Here is a 24153-nt window from a genome sequence, read left to right on the forward strand (position 1 = left end):
GTCATTGGATAATTTAACTGATGATTAGATTATGTTAGGAATCAATAGAATAGCACATGGTTTAAATTCTTGTGAGAAAATTGTGTGTGTGTTAATTTTAATCCTTCCAGTCTTCTTTTCAATTTTCATTATTGCCTCTTCTCATGGAGCACATCTTGTATGGCCTGCTATCAACATCATAGTGACTGACTTTCTATACCATTGCTCGTCATACAGTCAAGTGAATGTTAATGTATCAGTTGCAAGCAGTGTGGTCGTTTGGAGTTTACCTTAAGCAGACATGTCCGATTATTCTATAAGAATCTCTTCCCACATCAAGCCCATTAATTATCAGCTATACTTGCACCTTGATAGCTGCCCCCAATTCCACAATAAAAAGTCTCTCCTACACAATCTGGCCTCAATTGTATAGTGCATTTGCAGCAATAAACAACTCTTTGCACAGTATGCCGAAGGGCATACTAAGCTTTCACAGACAAGTATTATCGCCCATCCCCTCTCCAAAAATAGTTCACAAGCAGATTTACACTGAGGTGACAAAAGTCATGAGATAGTGATATGCATATAAACAGATGACGGTAGTATTGTATACTCAAGGTATAAAAGGGAAGTGAATTGGTGGAGCTATCATTTGTACTCAGATGGTTCATGGGAAAAGATTTCTGACATGAGTATGGCTGCATGACAGGAATTAACAGACTTGGAATGCAGAATGGTGGTTTGAGCGAAATGCATGGGCCATTCCATTTTGGAAATCGTTAAGGAATTTGATATTCTGTGGGCCCCAGTGTAAAGAGTGTGCTGAGAAATTTCAAGCATTACATCTCACCATGGACAAAGCAGTGGCCAACGGCCTTCACTTACATGGTCGAGATCAGTGCTGTTTGTGTAGAGTTGTTAGGGCTAACAGACAAGCAGTTCTGCATGGAATAATGGTAGAAGTCAATGTGGGATGTATGATGAACATATCCTTTTGAACAATGTGCAGGTGCTGCAATGCCTCTCCTGGGCTAGGAACCATATTGGTTGGACCCTAGACGACGGGAAAGCTATGGCCTGGCGAGATGTCCCAGTTTCAGTTGGTAAGAGCTAATGGTAGGTTTTGAGTGTGGAGCAGACCACATGAAGCCATGGACCTAAGTTGTCAACAAGTCACTGTGCATATTGGTGGTGGCTCTTCAAAGATGTGGGCTGTGATGATTACATGGAATGGACTGGGTCCTCTGATCCAACTGAACCGATATTGACTGGAAATGTGTATTGTCATCTACCTGGAGGCAACTTGTAAACATTCATGGACTGCATGTTCCCAAATAACTACGTGCCACATTACGGATCGACAGTTGTTCGCGACTGGTTTAGAGCATATTCTGGACAATTTGAGTGAATGATTTGGCCACCCAGTTCGCCTGACATGAATCCCATCAGACATTTATGGGACATAATCAAGGGCTCAGTTCATGCACAAAATCTTGCACTGGCAACACTTTTGTAATAATAGATAACTGTAGAGACAGAGGGCTCAGTAATCTGTAGGGGACTTACAATGGCTTGTTGAGACTGTGCTAATCGAGTCTCAGCACAACACCAGGCAAAAGGAGGTCTGACATGATATTTGGAGGTATTCCATATCTTTTGTCATCTCAGCGAACCAGTTGCAAAGGAGCATCCCTCTCATCACCCAACAACACCCTATTTAACCACTTGCCCATATTCTTTGAAAGACCTTCACCTAGTTATCATCATAACTGGAGATAGAGAACAATCCTTCCTGCACCTTCCAAAGTGGTGTTCCAGGTCCCACCCAATCCCTAAAATATCTTAGTGTATTCTAAGGACACACCTACTCTCAACCTCTTGCTGCCTGAGTAATACCCATGATGGACACCCGGGTGCAAGACCTGTCCAATGTAGCCATCCTGCACTTTCCATGGCAAGCATATCCTATCCTATCCTAGCAGAGGTGTGGCCACTTGTAACTGCAGCATACCATTTATGTGAGTATGGCCGCCAACCTTCTGTCCACCTGAGTGAGTGGCCACTGCCAAACTATGGCCAAGAGTAGTATTGGTGTCCCCGTGACTTAACATACTTCTGAGCATATTGTTGTTGTTGATTTCAGTGGCTGCTTCATGATCCTACCATTTGGATTTGGATCTCCCCCCCCCCCCCCCCCCCCAATCCTTCCTCCTTTCCAGCCAATGTCAACTTCTCCAAATTACCTATATAGAAATTTTCCCTGCAACACATCATTTGATTCCATGATCCTCCTGGCCTAAGTGTCTGGTAGCACCTTTCCCACATCCACCTCCACCTCTGCACCCCACTCCTCAGTTCATTCATTGTACATTCTCATCCTTCTCTATGCAGTTGCCCTCTTCCCCCATTCTATATCAAATTCCAGTCTACTACTCCATGTCTTCGTGTAATGTCCATGACTCCTACTTCATACACCACAGTGAGCTCAGCAATGCCACTTTCCTACCCTGTGCATTTGCTGTCCATCTATCTTAGCTCTACTTCCAATTCTTCTTTCTGCTCCCTGTCTGCTTTCTTCCTCTTCACATACCTGCTAATACAATCTTTCACTCAAGTCAAGCTGGCTGTTGATAAAATGTTGTCAGCCAGGACACTGTAGCTCAGCAGACATGTGTGTGTGTGTGTGTGTGTGTGTGTGTGTGTGTGTGTGTGTGTGTGTGTACTGTGTTAACTGTGAAGAATGATTTCTCCAAATGCTCAGTAGTGTTCTTAGGCTTATTTATGAATCTATTGATGATTTAGTGAGACACAAAAGTGAGCTGTTACCTTCACTCCTGCCTTACTTCTGTTCCACCAGGGACTTTTCATTATTATATTTTTGTCTATATGTTTCCTGACTCAGACACATCCAACATGATTATACTAAACTACACACTTTACCCGAAGTGAAGTGGTGCAGTGGTACCACATTTGACTCATATTTGTGAGGATGATGATTCAGATCCCTTTTTGGCCATCTGTAGTTATATTTTCTGTGGTTTTCTTAAACTGCTCAAGGCAAAGGCTGGGATGGTGTTTTTCAAAGGGCACAGCTGATGTCCTTCCCTGGTCTTAACTTGTATTCCATATCCGATGACCTTGTTATTGATGTGACACTAATTTCTACTCTTCATTCCTTTTTACATTCTTTGGAAAATTGCACTTTGATTTACACATTATTGTTATTTTTGTGGCAGGTGAGGATCTTATTATCAATCCTAAAGATTTTCCAGGCATCAAACAAGGAAGTGTAGTTGAAATATATCTTCCTGAAGATGAGTTCAGCCGCCTGTTGTTGCAGGTTACTTCATTCAAGGAAGACATGCAAAGCAAAGGTAAGTAAAAAAGAAATAAAAAATGCAAATGTGGTTTTTCTGACATTGTTTATGCAGTTACCTTGGGTATAAACTGTTTGTATAAAATGACCAAAAATAAAGATGTTCTAGTTGTACTTTTTGGCATGATTAATTCTCTTGTTTTGAAAATTTATGGATCCCAAGATAGTATTATTAATATGTTTTTATGGTCCCAGTTTAGCCTCATGCTGTTCACACACTGTTCGGATATTGAGATTATCAGTAATACCTACAGACTATGCGCATAATGCATACATCATTTTTGTATTATCGCTTTTTTTGGTTTTCCCATCTGTTGATTGATTCATTCACCCTAGATTGAAACATATAACAGCAGAAATAAAGAGCAAGTGTTAATATTTAGGTAAAGGCATGTATTTACTTTTGTGGAAAATGCAACAGTAAAGAGGACCACACTAATAAACATGCACAAAATATTTCAGCTAGGTAACTTTGTTATTGTAGTAAAAGATGAGAATAATTTGTTACACACTCATGCAGTGCACCATTGCTTAAAACTCTAAAACAGCAGTGGAAAACAGTACACATGAAGTCTCTGTCTGACGGATTTGAAGAGATTGTGAACTCAGTGTATTAAGTTTGCCACAAATCATGTTGTTTTATAGAGCTGTCATCTTTTCTCAGTCCATTCTGGTCTCCACTTTCCGTGTATCTTCTGTTAACATTCAACGTTGATAGTTTAGGTGAGATTCAAAACCCTCAAAAGAATCCAATTCTGGAATCCAAAACAGCTACATCCTTAGAGTGCCTGTCACTTCACATGCAGTGAACAGCATTTTGTACATTCTTGGGGAGTTGCACTGTTAGCACTTCATTGGTTATCATTTAGATTCTGGTTAATGTTTATAATGCAGTGTTTCATTTGAGGAGATATTGGTGTTAAAAATTCTAAGAGTATTCCTCATATTGTTCCAATAGATTTGACAGACTTATATTGACACTGTTTATTTCTCTGTGTAAACATTGCTGGGGCAGACCTTGATATAGTCTTCACAATAGCACATGCTGTCCAGAAAAATTTTCTAACGATTAAAGCTGATAAGCCATTTACAATTTTTCCAAGTTGTAATACATTGATGTACAAGGATGATCTTACGAAGGTTCCAAGAATTTGCGACAGAGAAGGGATATGTGGATATTGGCTTGCCATATGTCTTGACATTAGTGTACAAATTTACATTTAATCCTGTACTTAAACAAAATAAAATAACATTATTAGTTGTATAAGTCAGTTGAAATTTTTTAATATTCCTTCTTCAGTGATATTTGTTGAAGTGTAGATGCTCATTTCTTGATTTATGGGCTCTATTCAGTGTGTATATTTCAGAAAGGAGCAGAAAGAAAGAGAGAGAGAGAGAGAGAGAGAGAGAGAGAAGAATAGGGTTGGAAACAGTCAAATGAAAACAGTCGATTCAGTCAGTTGTTGGAAAACAATCGACTCATTCAGTTGTAGTTTTATGTATCTGTTGAATTATTCATTCATTCTTTAGAGTGAAACCAGTCTTTGGGAGCAACTGAATGGAAACAGCTGACACAATCTGGCAGTGTTTTGAGTACTGACTAAGTTATTCATTCTTTCTTTTCAAGTGAAACCAGTCTTTAGTTCTTCTGTTGGTTGAAATATGTGTTCATTCGTTCATTCAGCTGAAACCACTGTTTAGTTGATTGAATTATCCAGTTATCCTCTTGAGCGAAACCAGTCTGTAGTGTTTTCACTAGGTGAAGTAAAACAGTGGTATACAATACAAATTAGGGCTACATATAGTCCTAGAAGGTAGCTGCAATCCCAGGTATACAGGAAGACATCTCAGTGGTTATGCTAAAGTTAAAATACGTAGTATAAATACTCATTTAATTATGTACTGGAGGACTAATTCTTATTTTCATCATTTAAAACTGATATATAAACTGCTGTGCATTAAATTGTTCCAGGTGCAATTAACATCATGTAACTAATAAATCTTCATTGGTAGTGCAAAGTTGCAGGCATGAAAGTTCTGTTAAGGGTACGTGAAGAAGAAAGGGTACATGGCAGATTTCTGTGACTGTTTGCATTCCATTTTACTGAAAAGATGTGATGATGTCCATTAATTAATTATATAAAGAAACCTATCTATGTAGCTAGCCTCTGAGTGTCCTGCTCACTTCATGTCAGGTTCGTGCTGTTGCCAGGGCCAGCTGGTGTGAGAAAGTGGCGTGGTGGCCGGTAGCTAATAGTGCCGGTCCCAGCAGTATCCTCCACTTGTGCCGACCACCATTCCACCTCTTTGCACTGGCTACAATGCTTGCTGTGGCAACAGCAGGAGGAGGCTGTAGTGGTGGTGGGTCCACACGCGTGCCCCAATTGTCACCCCCCCCCCCCCCCCCCACACACACACACACACACACACAGAAAAGGGTGTGAGGAAAAGCGAAATCACCAAACCCAGAGACTGAGTGAAAACATTCATATAGCAGCTGCAGTTGATAGAGCCTTATGCCAGTCAATTGTCTCACATTGAATGAAACCACTCAAACTTGGTCAGTGAGTGAAAACATTCACGTAACGGCCACAGCCAGTGGAGACTTGATTCAATCAGTTGTCTCGTATTGAGTGAAACCACATAAACTCAGTGAGTGAGTGAAAACATGCATATAGCTGACATGGCCACAGAGACATGGCCACATGTTTCATTTAACTGATAAAACCAACTGAGAAAAATAAATGACTGATCAGTTGGTGGTTGAAAACAGTCTGTTGCCCTATCAGAGATCAAAGAAAGAAAGAGAGAGAGAGAGAGAGAGAGAGAGAGAGAGAGAGAGAGAGAGCACTATATTAAGTAACCTGGGTCATTTACATGTGCAGATTGGGAGAAGTGCCAGAAAAAGTTATATCTTGAGATGATGAACCAAAACTGTAAATCGTATTACTTTGTTGGTGCACATCATCTGTTGCACACAGTTTTGTTCACTTATAGCCTTCTGAAGTGAATAAAGTACCACTCAGTACCTGTAATAAATGTGGAATTTGAGTAGACTCTTAGAGGAATCCTTGCTTCAAATTAATTTGTCAGTAAACAAAAGCTATTAACTTACATGAAGCATGGTCTGTTATTGCTCTACTCTTCTATTTGACACATTAACTTTCACATTTAACTGTATTTAATCTGTAGCACAAGATGATGGCTTCAGTGAAAAGATGCAATATCAAACAAGTGCACCCATTTCTTTAAGTGAACAAGAAAGAGCTTACTGAAGCACTCCTTCTATTTATGCAAAAACTGAGTACATCACTGTAGGCATAGGTATTTGTTGAATGAGAACAGTGTGATGTGGTTACTAATATGTCAACAGAGAAGAGAGAAAATGTCGTTATGAATTATGCAAATCTAAACAGAATGCTTTCTGACCACACTGTGCCTTTGTGGCATTACAATCTGGCATTGGCTGTAGCAGATTTGAGTCCAATAGAATTTAATGCTGCCACTGGCCCGCTCTGTCCATAAAGAGAATCAATCATGGCAAAGTTGTTCCACCTGGTGTGCAGGATATGTCAGGCAGATGACCTGCCATCAGACTTTAAGAAGAATTTAATAATCCCAGTGCCAAGCAGAGCAGGTACTGATTGTTCTGAGTATTATCAAACCTACAGGTTAGTAAATAATGCTGTAAAATACTAACACAATATAATCTACAGAAGGAATGAATGGCTTATTGAAGATGACCTGTGGTAAGATCAGTAGGGGTTCCGAAGATCATCTTAGAAGATGCATTTAAAAAAGTGGAACCTTCATTTACAGCATTTGTAGATTTAGGAAAAGTTTTTACCAATGAAATGGGATGGCTTGCTACTTACCACATAGTGGAGCTGTTGAGCTGCTGACAGGCACATTTTAAGTATGTTTAAAAGTAGACCAAGCTATGAAGCTATCAGAAAAATTCTTTCCTCAGATATAGAAAAACACTAGCCCCCCCCCCCCCCCCCCCCAACACACAACCTACTTTTAAATGTATGTTAAATGCGACTGTCTGCCACTAAGTGGCTTTTCTGTGTTGAATAGCAATCTTCTTCTTCTCTCTCTCTCTCTCTCTCTCTCTCTCTCTCTCTTTTTGACAGTGTTGACTGAACTACACTCTTGAAAATTGTGAATGTAGCAGGGTTAAAATACAGGGAGTGAAAAGTTATCTACAAATTATACAAAAACAAAACTGCAGTTCTAAGACTTGAAGGATGTGGAAGGGAGGCAGTAGTGTACAGGGCAGTGAGGCAGGTTTTAGCCTATGCTCAGTGTTATTAAATCTGTACATTTAGCATGATTAACATTTGGTTAGAAGAAATTGAAAACATTGATATACTGATCACATTGTAATTTTGTTGCGAGAGGGCAAAGAACGTGGACGACCAGTTGAACAGGAAGGTAAGTGGACTGGGTGGGTAGTATGTTGAAAAGGGATACTAAGTGGAACATGAATAAAAGTATAACAGGGGCAAACACATGCTCTCTAATTACATCTGGCAATCCTGAGGGAATTAGATTAGGAAAGATATACTAAAGGTTTAGACAAGTTTTACTATTTGGGCAACAAAATACGTAAATGATGGTGGTAAAGGAGAAGAGGATACAAAATGCAGACTGGGAATATTGAGAAAAGCTTGCTTGAAGAAGCTAGATGTGTTACCATCAAATATAAATTTGTGTGTCAGGCACTCATTTCCTCAAACTATTTTTCTGGATTTTAGTCCTGATATGGAACAGAAATGTGGATGACAAGCAATACAGACTAGAAGAGAACAGAAACTTTGGAAATGTGATGTGCCTATAGTGTAAATTATGTGAACAGCTCAGATGAATTTGATTTTTTTAAAAAAATACATGGCAGATAGTTCAGCATTATTATGTACATGGAATATGTGTACATGGTTGGCAGTAGGACAGTGTCCTCTTAAACGAAACACTGTGCACTGATGCAGCTGTGAATAAATGCATGTAATATGTAATAATGATCCAGTTGAAAATGTTCTTTCTAAGATTCTCAGTGTAATATTTTGCCCTTTGCATCTGATTAATTTTACAAGAGTTGCTGGGTGATCTCAAACATCTAAGAGGATGATAAGTCCTTAATGACAAATTTGTTCAATTTTCAGGATATGATGAAAGTGAAAGAAATATGCTCTAAAAATTATCATCATATAATTTGGCATAACTTTTTTATTTTTACTAGTTTTCCAAAATGCATATTATGGAACATTGTTGGAAGATACTGACTTTTTAAATTATTTTTTTCCTCAGATACGATAAGTGTTGAACAGAGTATTGCCACTGCATTTCAACTGCGAACATATGCTGACGTGTGCGTGAACATAGTAAACCCTGCAGATGTAGCTTTGGATTCTGTTGAGCTGACATTCAAAGACCAGTATTTGGGGCGAAGCGAAATGTGGAGACTAAAGAACAGTCTGGTAAGGAAAAAGAAAGAAATAAGACTTTAAATTATGCTTCCTGTGGGATACTTTCTATACATTTTTTCTTTGTCATTGTCCATGGAGTAATGCTTAAAGTAGAGGAAACAAGCTCCAAACACTCCCCATTAGTTTTCCAGGAAAAGAAATAATTAGCTTCATCTCCTACATGTCAATAAGCAAAATGGGAGATGTGTTTTGTGCTGTTTATCGTGCACCCATGTAGTTAAAATGGAAGTGTGCTAAACAGTGTTGAAGTGTTTTTTTGTAACTGAAACTTTTCCCATAAAAGTGTTATGGGTGATGTAATGAGTGAAAACTGTTTCATAAATACTTTTTTCACAAAACACTTATAGAGTAACATATTAATTATACAATTTTAATTTCGCTATGACTGCCATTACAGTGTTTCTGAATGTATTATGTTTGTTGTTTTGTCATATCTGTTGACTGAGAACTGGGGAGTTGAGAGGCAAAGAAAAATATGTGTTACAATGAGAAGTGTATTACATTAACTTTATAACTTTTTTCTACTATATTTTCTAGGTGGATACATGTGTGTATGTGAACAAGAAAATTGAGTTCTGTGGTGGTACAATTCGATGCCAGGTCTATGAAATGTGGTCAATGGGTGACAGAGTAGCCTGCGGTGTGATTACAAATGATACTAAAGTAAGTTTCATCAAGACATGTAAAACGTTATATTATAATAAGGTAGTTTTATGAAATGTAGCAGCATAAACTGAATGGAGTGGAATGTAAGTGATGTCTGTTATGCACCTATTTCAGTAATTTGTCATCAATACTTACAAAGTTTTTGAAGCAAATTCCTAATCTGTAAAAGATGACCATGACACCATCTGATGTAACCAAAAACCTTAGAGAAAACCTCTGTTCGCTAGTGCATAAATTCCCCATTCATATTGTAATTATCGCTGGAGGCTTTAACTATTAAACAAGTAATTGGGAAAATTACAGTTTTGTTAGTGGTCAGTGTGACCAGACATTGTGCGAAGCATTACTAAATGTATTCTCTGGAAACTGCTTAGAACAGAAAGTTTGGAATCCCACTTGTGTTGAAAAAATATTAGGTCTAATGGCAGCAAATTAACCTGACATGTTGAGGTTGTCAACATCAAAACTGGTATCAGTGACAATGAGGCAGCTGTGGCAGCAATGATTTATGAAGTACATAGGGCAACTAAAATAAGTAGGAAGTAGTGTCGAGTAGACTAGATAAAAGAGCAGTAGCGTCATATCTCAGTGAGGAAATCAAAACTCTCAGCACATGACAGGAGCATGTGGAAGAACTACAGGCCAAGTTTAAAAGAATAGTTGACTGTGCTCTGTCTAGATATGTACCCAGCAGAACAGTTGATAATGGAAGGGACCCTTCATAGTATAGAGTCACTGTAAAGAAACTTCTAAAGAAACAGATACTACTGTATAACAGGTGTAAACCAAACAAACCGAAGCATAGGACTATGAATAGAGAGATGCTAAATTAAATGCATTTGTCTGTCAAGATAGAAATATGTGAAGCCTTCAGAGACTACCACAGCAGAATGTTGTCAAATGATCTTTCACAAATCCTGAAGAAATTGTGGTCATATGTAAAGGCTCTTAGTGGCATGAAATATAGCAGCCACCACTCATGAATCAGACAGAAACTGAAATTCAATTCTTGTACCGCTGAAAAGGTGCATGAAGTAGATATTAGTGTCAGTGGTATTGAGAAACAGCTGAAGTTGTTAAAACTGAACATAGCTCCTGGCCCCAATAGTCTCTCTATCAGATTCTGTTCTGAATCTGTGGCTGAGTTAGACTCTCTTTTAACTTACGTGTATGATTGTATATGCCGCAAACAAAAAACTGTATCCAGTAGTAGGGAGAAAGTGCACGTCACACTCGTTTACAAGAAAGACAGTATGAGTGACGCAAAAAAACTGTTGTCCAACATCCTTGACATTGATTTGTCATAGAATCTTAGAACATATCCTGAGCTTAAGCATAATGAGGTAGCTTGAACAGAATGACCTCCTTCCTGCAAACCGAAAGGGATTCCATAAACATCAATCATGTGAAACCGAACTCACACTTCTCTCATGTGACGTACTGAAAGCTTTGAGCAAGGCAGTTAAGTAGATGCTGTATTTCTTGATTTCTGAAAAGCATTTGACTCAGTGCCACATCTACGTTCATTATCAAAAGTATGATTGTACAGGGTATCAAGTGATATTGGTGACTTGGTTGAGAATATTTTGATAGGGAGGACACAAGAAGTTATCTGGGATGCAGAGTCATGGACGGATGGAGAAGTAACTTACGGTGTGTCCTAGGGATGTGTATTGGGACCCCTGCTGTTCATGTTGTATACTAATGACCTTGCAGACAATATTAATAGTAACCTAAGACATTTTTCAGATGATGTGTTTATCTATAATGAAGCACTATATGAAAGAAGATGCTACAAAATTAATTGTAGCTAATAAAATTCTGCAAAACCTGTGTGTGTGTGTGTGTGTGGGGGGGGGGGGGGGGGGGGGAGGGGCGGGGGGGGGGGGGGGGGGGAGGGGAGGGGAGACCAAGTCCACATGTTTGTGCGTTTACTAAAGTGGCTGCAGCTCCTGTGTCTACTTGCATTTTTTGCGGTTTTAAAATATCTGCAAATCAATAAACAAATTTGTTCGTAAAGACAGTCTTCATAGAGATAACAGTTTATGTCCATTGCCACTACTGTGTTTGCCACACTTGAAGAGGAGTTACACACCAATGCATTATGAACACTTATTGCAAATGGCCCAATGCTTAAGCAGTATGGGCAAGATGGAAGGGGGCACATGGCCACTGTTGTGCCGTGGCCTGTTGCTGCTGTGGTCAGAGCTGACACTGCCCCGTGCGATGCTGAGTTGATGGTTGTACTGTGGCAAAGGCTTCCCGGTCATCATGAATACTTGCAGTGTGCCTAACAGGAGTTGATTGCTTTGTAAAATTGGTTTAGGTGTTTCTGATTATGGTAAAATTCTGCATGCGTCACAGTGATGTGTTCTGTCACAGTAATAGGTTGAGAGCGGTTTGCACATTTAATCAAAAGATAAGCTGGTTGGTTCTTGCAAAGACACAAGTTGGCGCAACAAGTGATAAATGAACAGTGAAACCCAGGAAAGAAAGCCCTACACTGGTTTGCATAGCTCACACAAAAAGCCTGGAAATGTTGACATAACCGTGTCTCGTGAGACTCCCAATCTTCAGCCGATTCATCTTATGCCAGAAAGGGCAATGGTTGCACTGATGAAAGAGTAACCTGCCATGAACTTGTATATGCCACTTTATTGAGAGTGGTGGCGAGAGCCTGCTGTCGATCCGCGAAAGCAGACTGCTGGGCAATGATACGTGGAAGTATTTGTTTCAACAAGATGTTTGCCAGGTGACTAAGCACTGATACTAACACACACAGAAAACATATCTTATCTTCATCGCCAAGTTTGCTATAGCAAGAACAAACACAAGTTTTGGAACATAGTACTTTATCGAGCAACACCTAAGATACAATGAAGTACAGGTCATGCAAAGCACTGAACACATTGACTGGACAACAGTAATACAAGTTACAGAATAGGCCGAGCATTTGTTTGCCATAGCCTAAATAATATTGTTTCTTTGGCAGCTCACTAGGGCATGCCAGGGGTCCGGTCTATGTGGCCTCTATAAGGGCCCCTGTGAACTGTATGGACACGTGATCTCTGAAATTGCATGCATCATGAGTGTGAAAATACATCAGATGTGTTGTAAGGATAACTCTGATCTGTGTTGTTCAGAGAAGCTGGTGTTGGAGGGAAGTATCCAGATAGCAAGGGGCTCTAGCATGTTGTGCTCAGTGGCATTTTGTGCCCCTGGAAGGTTAACTCTGCTCATGGTCATGGTTTGGTGATGCCCATTCATTCTAGTGGAAAATTGATTGGTGGTCATGTCCACATAAAACGCTGTGCAGTGATTGCAGCACAGCTGGTTTGTGACATGGCTGCTTGTGCAGTTGACCCTGTCTCTGATGGGGTGGGATGGAACACCACTTTAAGAGGGGTTGGAAGGAGCTTGATAGGATGTCCACATTTCTGGGCATCATGACAGATAATCAAAGACCCGGTGAAGGGTATAGCTCAGTTGCTCCAGTCAGGGACGAAATGAAATGAAATGATTGTTTGGCTGGGGAGACCCTGTCTGGTGTTGTTCGGCTACCTGGTGCAAGCTTTACTAATTGGCACCTCAGCAACTTGCATTTCCATGAAGGTGAGATACATACCTTAGGACAATACAAACACACAGTTGTCTTCACTTGGCAATCTCCGATCAAGCAGGGACTAAAATCTGGATCCCATTATCTAGACGATGAAAGAGAAATACTGAAGTCAGCCATATGAGGGCACTGAAATAATTCAGTGGTGACAAGTGAAAATTTGTACAAACTGAGACTTGAACCCAGATTTCCCACAGTACGTGTGTGTTCACTATAACCACTTTAGTCATCCGAGCATGCTTCACATCCAGCCCAAATTCTCAACTTGTCACACACTACTTCTGTGTGCAGTGATGCTAACCACTAGGCCACAAGCTGTGGCCAAGTTTGGGATAATATTGGTGAGAGGTAGTGTTCGATAGCTGCAAGGCCATGTGCTTGAGGAATGTTAGTATATAGAGATGTAGCATCAACAGTGACAAGTAGGGGGCCTGGTGATTTGACCATTGCACATTCTCCTGTATGAAGGACATAGAAACTGGCAACCCCGGCACTGAAAAACAACCGAAAGAGCTAAAAACAAATAAGTCAATAGGTCTCGGTTCATCCCAGTTTGGTTTTACAGAAAATACTCTTTTGGATTAGCTTCTTACTTAGGTTTATTTATCGTGTCTACCTCAACCAGTTCCAAGAGCCAAGTTACCATACAACTAGGAAAAAAAAGATAGGTGACTAGTATCTAAGAAGGGTCCTGCAGAATCACGGACCAATGCCCTTAACATCGATTGGTTGGAGAACTCTTGAGTATATTCTGTGTTTGAATGTAATAAATTTCCTTCAGAGAGAAAACCTTCTGTACACAAATCAGCACAGATTTAGAAAGAATTACATGTGTGAAACTCAGCTCACTTTTTTCTTGAATGATATCAAGTGAACCATGGATGAAATCAGATTCTGTATTTTTAGATTTCTGGAAAGCAGATCACACAGTACCACCCTGCAGACTATTAATAAAGGTCCGAGCAAAGGGAATAGTTTTTCAGATATGTAAGTGACCCAGACATTTTAAGTAATAGAATCAAATACTTTGTTGTGGATGGTAAATATTCGTCATAGACGATGGTATTGTCAGGAGTTTCCTAGGAAAATGTGATAGGACCAGTCTTGTACTATAAATATATAAACAATTTGACATGTAGTGGGGAGCAGCAATTTGTGGCTCTTTGCTAATGATTCCGCAATGTAGTGTTTAAGTGACTGTAGGAGGATGACTTGCAAGGAATTTCTACTTGGTGTGTGAATGGCAGCTTGCTCTAAATGTGGAAACGTGAGTTAATGCGGATGAGTATGGAAAACAATCCTGTAATGTTTGAATACAGTTTTAGTGGTATGCTGCTCAAAGCTTGACTCTCAGATTCAAAAGTAAATATTTCTTCAAAGAACTTTTTAAAAACTTTTTTTTCAAAATTACACTGTAGTAGCAGTTTCACTTTACTCAAAACTCCTCTTGGGCAAATTCATATTCATTTTTAATCCAAAATTTCTTTACATTTAGTCATTTAGTATTAACTAACTCAGTGAAAAATGAATTAACTGTCTCCCTCAAATCTTTAACAGTACGCGAAATTGGCACTACTACTGAATTCTTTTTCCAAAATCTGTTTTAATCATTGAGCAAGTCACTCTTACAAATATTGCTGATTCAAAATTTTACTCTTTCTTTCAGAAAAATTTACTGCTTAACTTTATACACCAAGAAAAAAATTACATCATTAAATATATTGAAAATAAATTTCTGCCACCATCTGCAGCTCTGAAAAATATCATCATACATGAGAATGCAAAATCATTAAATACCCTGAAAATTATTCAGACCACCTTCTGCAGTTCTGAAACTCCTCCTATATACATTGTATAAAAAGAGAAAACCATTTTAGAAAATTTCTCTATCTTCAGTAGCTCTGTAACATATTACGTACTACTATACACAGAGAATACACTCTCTGTAGAAAATATTAAACATGACTCATGCCAACTTCAGTGGCTCTTCATTGCGGATTAGACACAATTACTCATGCCAATCCCCCCCCCCCCCCAAAAAAAGGTACATTACTGAAATTAGTAGAATACACTTAAGCCAACCACTCTGTGGCTTTCCAAACACCTCATATACCATTTCATTTACTCATTATGCAGACAATCTTCTCTTGCCTTGAAAACAGTTCTTACAGTGTCTCTACATGTCACAGACTTCGGAAAATTAATCACATTACTGTATGCTTTACCATCTCCTTCCCATTCGTTTATCATACTGATTAATGTTTTAGTCATCTACTGGAATGTGAAGTGTGGGGCTGTTAAGAGCTTATAAAACGAGACTGGGAGGTTTCATATTTGATTATTCATATTCCCCACAAGGTAACTCAATAAATTCTAAATTTGAATAAACTTGTCTCCTCTGTATCTTTCATTATTTATCCCTATTCTATATTATTTTCTCGACAATCATAAAAATCAAATATAAAACTTACAAGTCTCCTCTCCTGAACCTTTAGCAGCCTCAGCAGAGAAGAAGTAAAGACCATAGCAAAAGTTCTGAGTGATGAAGAGGAAGGTTGACAACACGAAATGAAATGGAAGTAGTATTGCCAACAACTTGGGATGCCTGGTGTTTGTTAAACATCTGACATCGCAAAGAATGTGCATTCCCTGAGGCTTCTTAGTTACTGCTTTTAAATTGATCCTTCAATATGTATTTCTTTAAATCAATAATGTTTCTTAAGCCCAGCAGTTTGTGTGACTTAACATATTCTAAACTGTAGGTGTTTGCATGAGGTTTGGCTATAATTCTAAAAGGTCCCACATACTCATCAGTGAATTTTTTAGTCTTGGATGTCAGTTTCTTAGACTTTTCTTTAGTTTTCACAAGGACTAGGTCAACTATCTGAAAACTTGTTGGATTCGCCCTTGCATTGTGTCTTCTTTTCCTTTCCAAAGCCTTTTTCCTAATATTGGTACATGCTACCTTCTTCTTGTGCTCCATAGCTACCTCCGTAAGAGTCAGAAATTCTACTAGGTCAAAGAGGAGATTATTAGGTCTAATTCCACCCATTAATTCTACTGGTGCAAAACCCATGGCTTCATGTTTCATTTTGTTAATCATGTCTTCAAAATACTCCAAGTAATTAGCCTGAACAGAGTGCTTCTTGTGACAGTATGTTCTACAGAGACGGTTAAGTTATTTCACGATCCTTTCACATGTGTCTCCCAGTGGAAAATAGGCCGAAATTTTAATGTGTTCTATGTTTCTCTTCTTCAAACATTCCTCAAAACGCCTAGAAATAAACTGCGGCTCATTATCTGACAAAATTGCTTTCAGCACCCCAATATTTACAAAGTAGTCTTTTTCCAATTTACTCACTATTACTTTGGAATTTGCCTTCTTAATAGGATAAAATCTCACATACTTCGAAAATCCATCCACCAATACAAACACATATTCACAAGGTCACCTAGAAACTGGCAGAGGGCCAAAAAGAGCCACCACTGCTAAATTGTTCTGAGGTTCCACAGAGTACATCTGTCCCTGTATAATTCTGTTATTTGCTCATACTTTTTGACATCTGTCGCAGTATTCTAGCCTTTTCTGCACTCTACAGCACACGTTATCAAAAATTATTACTTCACTTAATTTAGCAATACACTTACGGGCTCCGTAATGTCCATATTTCCCATGTATAAAATCATTTAAAAAATCTACATTTTATTCTGGGAAGCAAAAACGCCAATCTTGATTTGTTTTCTTTTTTCATTGAAAAAGAATATCTTTCTATACCAGGTAATATTCAGCTAACTTTGGAAAATCAGAGTGACCCATCCTGCTTTTTACCAATTTCAGATTATCGTCCTGGTTTTGCTCCTGACTTGAGATCCTTACGGATGTGCTTAATTGGTCCGGTCCCTCTTCCTGCAGTTGAATGACTGCTAGCAAAATTTCATCACAATCCCTGTTCCTTAATGGATCTCCCCCCCCCCCCCCCCCCCCCCCCCCCCCGCTCTTTTTCCATTACGCTTCTAGATATCGCGTCTGCCACAATGTTTTCGGAACCCTTTATATACTTCATCTCATAATTAAATTGCTGTAAATACATAGACCACCTCCACAGTCTACTGTGTTTGAGTTGACAAGTATCTAAATATGTTAAAGCACTATGATCAGTAAATATTATAACTTTATGTCCCAAGAGGTACTGCTCAAATTTTTTCAATCCAAAAATAATGGCTAAGGCTTCCAATTCAGAAATGCTACAGTTTTTCTCTGCTTGTTGCAACAATCAACTTGCAAATGCGATCGTTTTGTGGACGTGTTCTTCATCATCTGTTTCGATCTGCAATAATTCCACCCCCAGACTGTAATCACATGCATCTGATCCTAGACAAAAAGGTTTTGAAAAGTCAGAATGGTTCAAAATCTGATTGTTCACTAGTGCTTCTTTAAGTTCTTCGAAAGCTGTTTGACACTCCTGTGTTGACTTAAAAGTTCCCTCAGACAAGGTGCATTGAATAACAGACCAGGTACAAATTTTTTGCTAAACTCTGAAAAGTCCAAACATTCCCTCTAATTCTTTATATGTGGTTGGCACTGCATAATCTCTGATGGCTTTTATCTTTCCTGGATCGGGCATAATCCCAACACTACTAACTATATGTCCCAGCAATTTAATTTCTTTCTTAACAAATTCTGTTTTGTCAGATTTCAATTTCATTCCCCCTGTTTTAATTGCTTCGAACACCTTGTGTAACAACAGGCAGTGCTCTTCCCAAGTGGGAGTCGAAATTAATACATCGTCCACATAATTCTCCTTAACAAATGGCCACATACAACCTGGGACATTGCTCTAACAAATGCACAAACACTGATATTTAAACCAAAAGGCACTACCTTATACTCGTAACATCTCCCCTCAAACAGGAAAGCTGTGTACTTTCAAGATTCTTTAGCCAACGGGAGATTCCAGTAACCACACGTTGCATCCATGGATGTGAAAAATTTTTCACCTTTAAATTTTTGTAATTATTCTGTTGTGGTTGGCAAGAGAGCCAACATGGTTTTACTAAAGGAGGCCGAAATGCACGTGTTTTAGCTCACGCAGGCTGGCGTGAGGTCTGGAACATGACAAGGAAATTAGAATTTAGAAAAATGGACGTAGCTGGTGGAATACTTAACTTTAATCCATTAATGATGAACGTTGGTCTTGACGGTACATGATTCACAATATCAATAGTAACTGATAATGGCGCCTTGCTAGGTCGTAGCAAATGACATAGCTAAAGGCTATGCTAAACTGTCGTCTCGGTAAATGAGAGCATATTTTGTCAGTGAACCATGGCGAGCAAAGTCGGCTGTACAACTGGGGCGAGTGCTAGGAAGTCTTTCTAGGCCTGCCGTGTGGCAACACTTGGTCTGCAATCACTGATAGTGGCGACACGCGGGTCCGACGTATACTACCGGACCGCGGCCGATTTAAAGGCTACCACCTAGCAAGTGTGGTGTCTGGCAGTGACACCACGAATTCTTCTATGTTTTCAGACATATCAGTTTCTGGCAAGATAATTTTATTTAACAATCTGGTGTCCAAAACAAGCCCAATGGAACCATCCTTCTTAGGTACTACAAACAATGGTTTATTATATACACTAATCACTTTTTCTATTATTCCCCATTCGAGTATATTCTGTTTCAAATCTCAGATGGCTTCCTTATGCACTTCTGGAAAGGCAAATGGTTTTCGGAACAAATGTGCATCCTCTTTCACAGTTAAATAGCACTCACAATTCCAAACTAAACCGGCTTGGTCTGAAAACACTTCACAATGGTTGTTCAAAATTCGTCTCAATCATCTCTTTGTATGTCAGTAAAATCCTTTAATTCTTCCAAATTTTCGTTGATCCTAAGTCTGACATTTTCTATCTCAGAAGAATCTACTTCCTTTCTTTAGCCATATTCATTACAGCCCTTGATCACTCTGTGGTCCTACAGTATCTTACTGGAATATCACTTTGTTCATTATTTACACAATGTCTTTTACCAATGAAGGGAATAACTACCAGTTTTTCATGTACTCTAATAATTACATAATTTGTCCCAAAATTAACCCACCCTTCATATTTGTGTAAGAAATAGACGCCTACCAACGTTTCAACACTGAGTCCATTATAATCAAAAAATTTAATTGTATTTGTACTCCACTTATTATGATTGGTAACAATATTTCCTGTTTGACCACCTTCTTGCTTTTCCCAGTGGCCACCACAATTTTCAGCCCACTCATGGGCATTATCACTATTTGCTTACTTTTAGGGAGAGCATTCACAAAATTCTGGGACACTGCACAAACTTCAGAACCAGTATCTATTTTACCTTTTCTTTAAACACAGTGACTTCAGTGATAGGTTGTTCAACATATTCTCATCTAACTACAGACTCAGGTTCTTTTAACAAATCCTGCACTACTTCGCACCTGTAAAAACCTACCCCTTCTGTGGAAAGTACATTTAGCTTAAATGGATCCCCTTTTACTTCATTAGTAGTGGTGGCTTTTGCCATCCGGTCCACTACATACAAATCAAAACATCTCTCTGACTTCTCACCCCCCATATCATCTTTGTTTTGCAACCCTATCCAAGGTGTTGTCAGAATTATTTAAATCGTTTTCTTCTTCTTCCTCTTCCGACCCTTCTTCCTCCTCCAATATTACTCCCTTTAATCTATTCACTTCTTCTTCTTCTTCGCGGATGGATCACTTAGGACCACGTGTAATCAACATTTGTTGGCCTTCCTTTTCGCCCAGTATTCCTTCATAAACAACGAAAGGGCTAGCTTTTGTTGCGTAGACCATGTATGTCGGTTAGTTTTTCTCTCTTCTTCCTCAAAACCCCGTGTGTTTGTGATTTTTCTGATTTCATTTCTATCATGTAGATTTGGGAGACCCTAATTCTCTCAGGTCTTTTTCCATCTGTTTGTACCAGTTCGGTCTTGCAGTTTTGTTCCTTAAAAATGTATGGATTTCGTACGTTAACCTGTTTGAGTCCATTCTTTCTAAGTGCCCCATGAATTGTATTCTTCTCATGCACATTGTGTCTGTTATTTTGGAGATATTTTTATATATTTCTGCATTGGGTTTTGGATAATGTACCCCATCTTTAGTTCTTGGTCCTAGGATTTTCCTCATTATCTTACGTTCTTTCACTTCTAATTCCTCTTTTAATGTTCTGTGTTGAAGGTTTAGTGTCTCAGATGTGTAGAGAGCTTCGGGTCTAATTACTGTTGTATAGTGTCGTATTTTGCAGTTCCACGAGAGACTCTTTTTGTTCTAAATGTTTTTTGTTAACTGAAACGCCGTCTCCATTTTCTGGACTCTTGATCTGACAGATTTCTTTTCATTACAATTTTCTGCAATCCATTCACCTAAATATTTAAATTCTTTTACTTGAGAGATGTAGTTATTACCAATTTTGAGATCAGAAGGTGCATCTTTGATGTCAGTCATAAATTTTGTTTTTTCAAATGAAATTTGTAATCCTATTTTAGCTGCCTGTTCTTGTAATAATTCTAGCTGTTTCTGTGCATCGGTAATGTCTTGTGCGATCAGTGCCATGTCATCAGCAAATGCTAAACAGTCTAATTCTATGCCCATATGTCTTGGTCCCAGTCTGTGTGCTGGTGCACCTGCTTTTTTCCATTCTCGTACAACTTTTTCAAGAGCACAATTGAAGAGCACTGGGGACGGTACATCCCCTTGTTGTACTCCTGTGTCTATTTCAAATTCTGTGCTCAATTCTCCCATAAATTTTACTTTGGATTTGGTCTCCGTGAGTGTTTCTTTTATGATGTTTGTTGTCTTTTGATCTAGTCCAAATTCTGCTAATACTTCAAAAAGGGATTCTCGGTCTATACTGTCATATGCTTTTTTAAAGTCGACAAATGTGATGACATAACTTTTGTTTGAAGTACTGTGTAAATATTTCATTGAGTTTTTCAAGTTAAGGATTTGTTCTACGCATGATCGACCTTTTCTGAACCCACCTTGGTATTCGCCTAGTTTTGAATCCAGCTGAGGTTCTGCGCAGTTTAGTAGGGCTTTAGACAGAATTTTGTATGTTATTGACAATAAAGAGATTCCACGATAGTTGTTGGAGGCTGTTTTACTTCCTTTTTTGTACAGAGGATGTATGATTGCAGTCTTCCAATCTGTGGGGATTTTTTCAGTTTTCCAGATTTCATGTATAATTTCTTTGAGTTTTGCAATAAGATTTTCTCATGCATTTTTCCATAATTCTGCGATGATTTGGTCTTCTCCTGATGCTTTGTTATTTTTCAGTGACTGAATTATATCCTTAATCTCTTGTAAACTTGGTGGCTTTGAGTCTGGGTTTCGTTGTGTACAATGGAACTCAAATTTTTCTGCAGGCTTTTCACAACTCAGTAATTTAGAAAAGTATTTTGCAAGAATTTCAAAGTTTTCGGTGTTGGTATGAGCAATTTCCCCATGGTCATTTTTGAACTGGAGTGATGGAGGAGAGTACTTTGTTAATTTTTGTTTGAATACTCTGTAGAAATTTCGGGAATTGTTTTTCTTGAAATCATACTCTATGTCTTGCAATTTTTTGTCTTTGTGTTGTTTACGGACTGTTCGTATTGCTTTTGTGACTGTTTTCCTGGTATCTTTGAGGTCTTCCAGGGTCTTTTGATTTTTGTTGCACAACCAATTTTGCCACGCCTGTTGTCTGATATATATCAGTTGGTCACACTCATCTGTCCACCAGGGGTGTTTACGTGTTCTTGTTTGCGGTGCTACAGTCTCAGCTGCATTTAAAGGTCCTCCTTGCAGTTGTTGCCAATTTTGTGGTTTTAGATTTTGCATTTCTTTTGTAAATTGTTCATTGCCATTTATCTTTTGTACATCATATTTACGGTGTGGAGATTTCTTAGTGAATTTTCTTTGTTCTGGAATGACATCTAGGGAGAATTTTGTTGGTTAATGGTCGGAATCTAGGTCTAGTCCATTAAGGACTTTAAGTTTCATGGTTTCTACTGTATTTACGCGGGAGATCATTACATGATCCAACTGGTATTCACCCAGTAATGGATTAGTTGAGATCCAAGTTTTCGTTTTCGAGGCTCTTTTCTTGAAAAATGTTGATTTGAAAAATAGGTCATGGTTTTTGCAGATTTCAATGAGCCGCATGCCATTCCGGTTGGTCTGTGTATGCCCTGACCATTTACCTACCCAATATCGATATTTCATTTCTTTACCGATTTGTGCATTGAAATCGCCCATAAGGATTTTGACATGGTTATTTGGGATTTTTTGGAGAATATTATCCAATTGGTCCTAGAATTATTCTACTTCTTCTATTTTGTTTTTGTTAGTGATGTTAGTTGGTGCATGTCCATTGATTAGCGTGTATATCTTATTAGCTGATTTTATTGTCATCGTGGAGAGCCGACCCGAGTAAGATTTGAAAGTTGCGACTGAATCAAGTATTGATGTATCTACTATAAATCCAGTTCCAAATTGTGGACAATTTGCCATGGCTCGTTTTCCAGGTTTTCCTTTGTATATCCTGTATCCTTCCGAATCAAGAGGATTTTCATCTGTATATCGTGATTCCTGAAATGCAATAATTTTGATTTTACGTTCCCTGGATTTGTCCAGGATGTTTTTTAGTTTTCCCATTTTTAAGAGAGAATTTACATTAAATGTCATTAGCCAAATTCTAGATTTTGGTTTGATTTTGTTATTACGGGGTTTTGAGGTACTCCAATTTACCTCCATGCACACTTCTGTGGTCTCCCCAGAATCCGAATAGACCACTTGCGGTTTTTCAACTGTGGGATTTGACCCACTGGGGTCCCAAGCCCGGTTGAAAAAGGAGGAGGGGGAGGAGTAACACCTCATAAAAAAATCCTTGGTTCACCTGGCCCGGGTGATAGTACCTCGTGAGGGCCCCTTGCCAGGGACATGGTGAAGACCTCAACGGCAGTGAAGGCGGAGATGAAGATCATCGGTACGGCGGAACTGGCGGAAGAGGCAACCTTGCTTTTTGGGATACTATAAAAGCTATCGTCCAAGGTTATTTGGACAAAGGGCACGACGGTTCCACGGGTTAGTGGCGGTAACCCTACAGCGTCTGTTCCACATGTTAGTGGCGGCTGATCTATAAAACTCAGAAGTGGAACTCTGAGCTTAACCAGACTGAAATCTCAATTTCAGTCACAAACCCAGTCCAATTAAATCAACATGGATACAGCACCTTCAAATCTATCCACTATTTTTTCCACTATATTATTTTCTTCCTTATGCACTTCTGATGCTATTTCACCAGTTATGCACCAACCCAATATCACAATAATACTTTCTGGGGAAGGTAATCTGTAGAAAGATTCAGTTGCTCAAAATGATGTTTGTAAATATGTAGTTTCTTTCATTTTCAGAAAAAAGAAAAGAAATCAAAGAGTGTCAACCTTGTTCCATTGTTGTTACAGAAGTGACTGTTCTTCTGTTACCCTAACAAATGCTGTGAGGAGCTGTTCATGTAATATCCCACAAATATTCATCTTATGTGATTAATAATGGCACAGGCATGCACACTCGGGTTTATTAGTATGCTTTCACACTACAATCTTTAGTGTGTGTCACAATGTCCACTTACAGTGGTTCACAGCATTCTTTTGCTCACATTGCTTTTTGTTTTTACTTTTGTTTGGATGAGTATCATTGGAGAAGATCCAAATGAGTGATTGCCTTCTCTCTGGTTCAGTCGCATTTAAGACTTAACATACTGATAAGAGAATGACACTTAGAAATTCAAAAGAAAATAAATATGATGATTATTTCTGTTATAGACTGTTGAAGATGCCTTAAGCACTTATCTTTCCTTTTTCCTGGCCTTATCCCCTGTCTTCATGAAGTCAGCAAGTTATTTATTCGATTTTGGAATGTTAGTGGTAGAGCATGGCAGATGACCATCTGTCACCACCCATTGTAACTTATGTAGGCCTACCACATCTGTCAGCATTT

The 24153-nt window shown here is 38.8% G+C and overlaps 1 protein-coding gene across 7 annotated transcripts in view; it reads left to right on the forward strand.

Annotated features, from left to right (window-relative positions):
- LOC124615696 (GATOR complex protein Iml1) overlaps window positions 1-24153 on the forward strand; it is a 597731-nt gene that overhangs the window by 14790 nt on the left and 558788 nt on the right. For 6 of the 7 annotated variants that reach the window (XM_047143737.1, XM_047143755.1, XM_047143765.1 and 3 more), the window contains exons 2-4: window positions 3216-3353; window positions 8666-8835; window positions 9382-9507. In XM_047143737.1, the coding sequence (XP_046999693.1) occupies window positions 3216-3353; window positions 8666-8835; window positions 9382-9507 (434 nt within the window). The remainder of the gene's footprint in view (window positions 1-3215; window positions 3354-8665; window positions 8836-9381; window positions 9508-24153) is intronic. The other variant, XM_047143782.1, reaches the window with a different exon arrangement.

The sequence above is a fragment of the Schistocerca americana genome, chromosome 1, assembly GCF_021461395.2.
Source record: "Schistocerca americana isolate TAMUIC-IGC-003095 chromosome 1, iqSchAmer2.1, whole genome shotgun sequence".
In the NCBI taxonomy this organism is placed as follows: domain Eukaryota; kingdom Metazoa; phylum Arthropoda; class Insecta; order Orthoptera; family Acrididae; genus Schistocerca; species Schistocerca americana.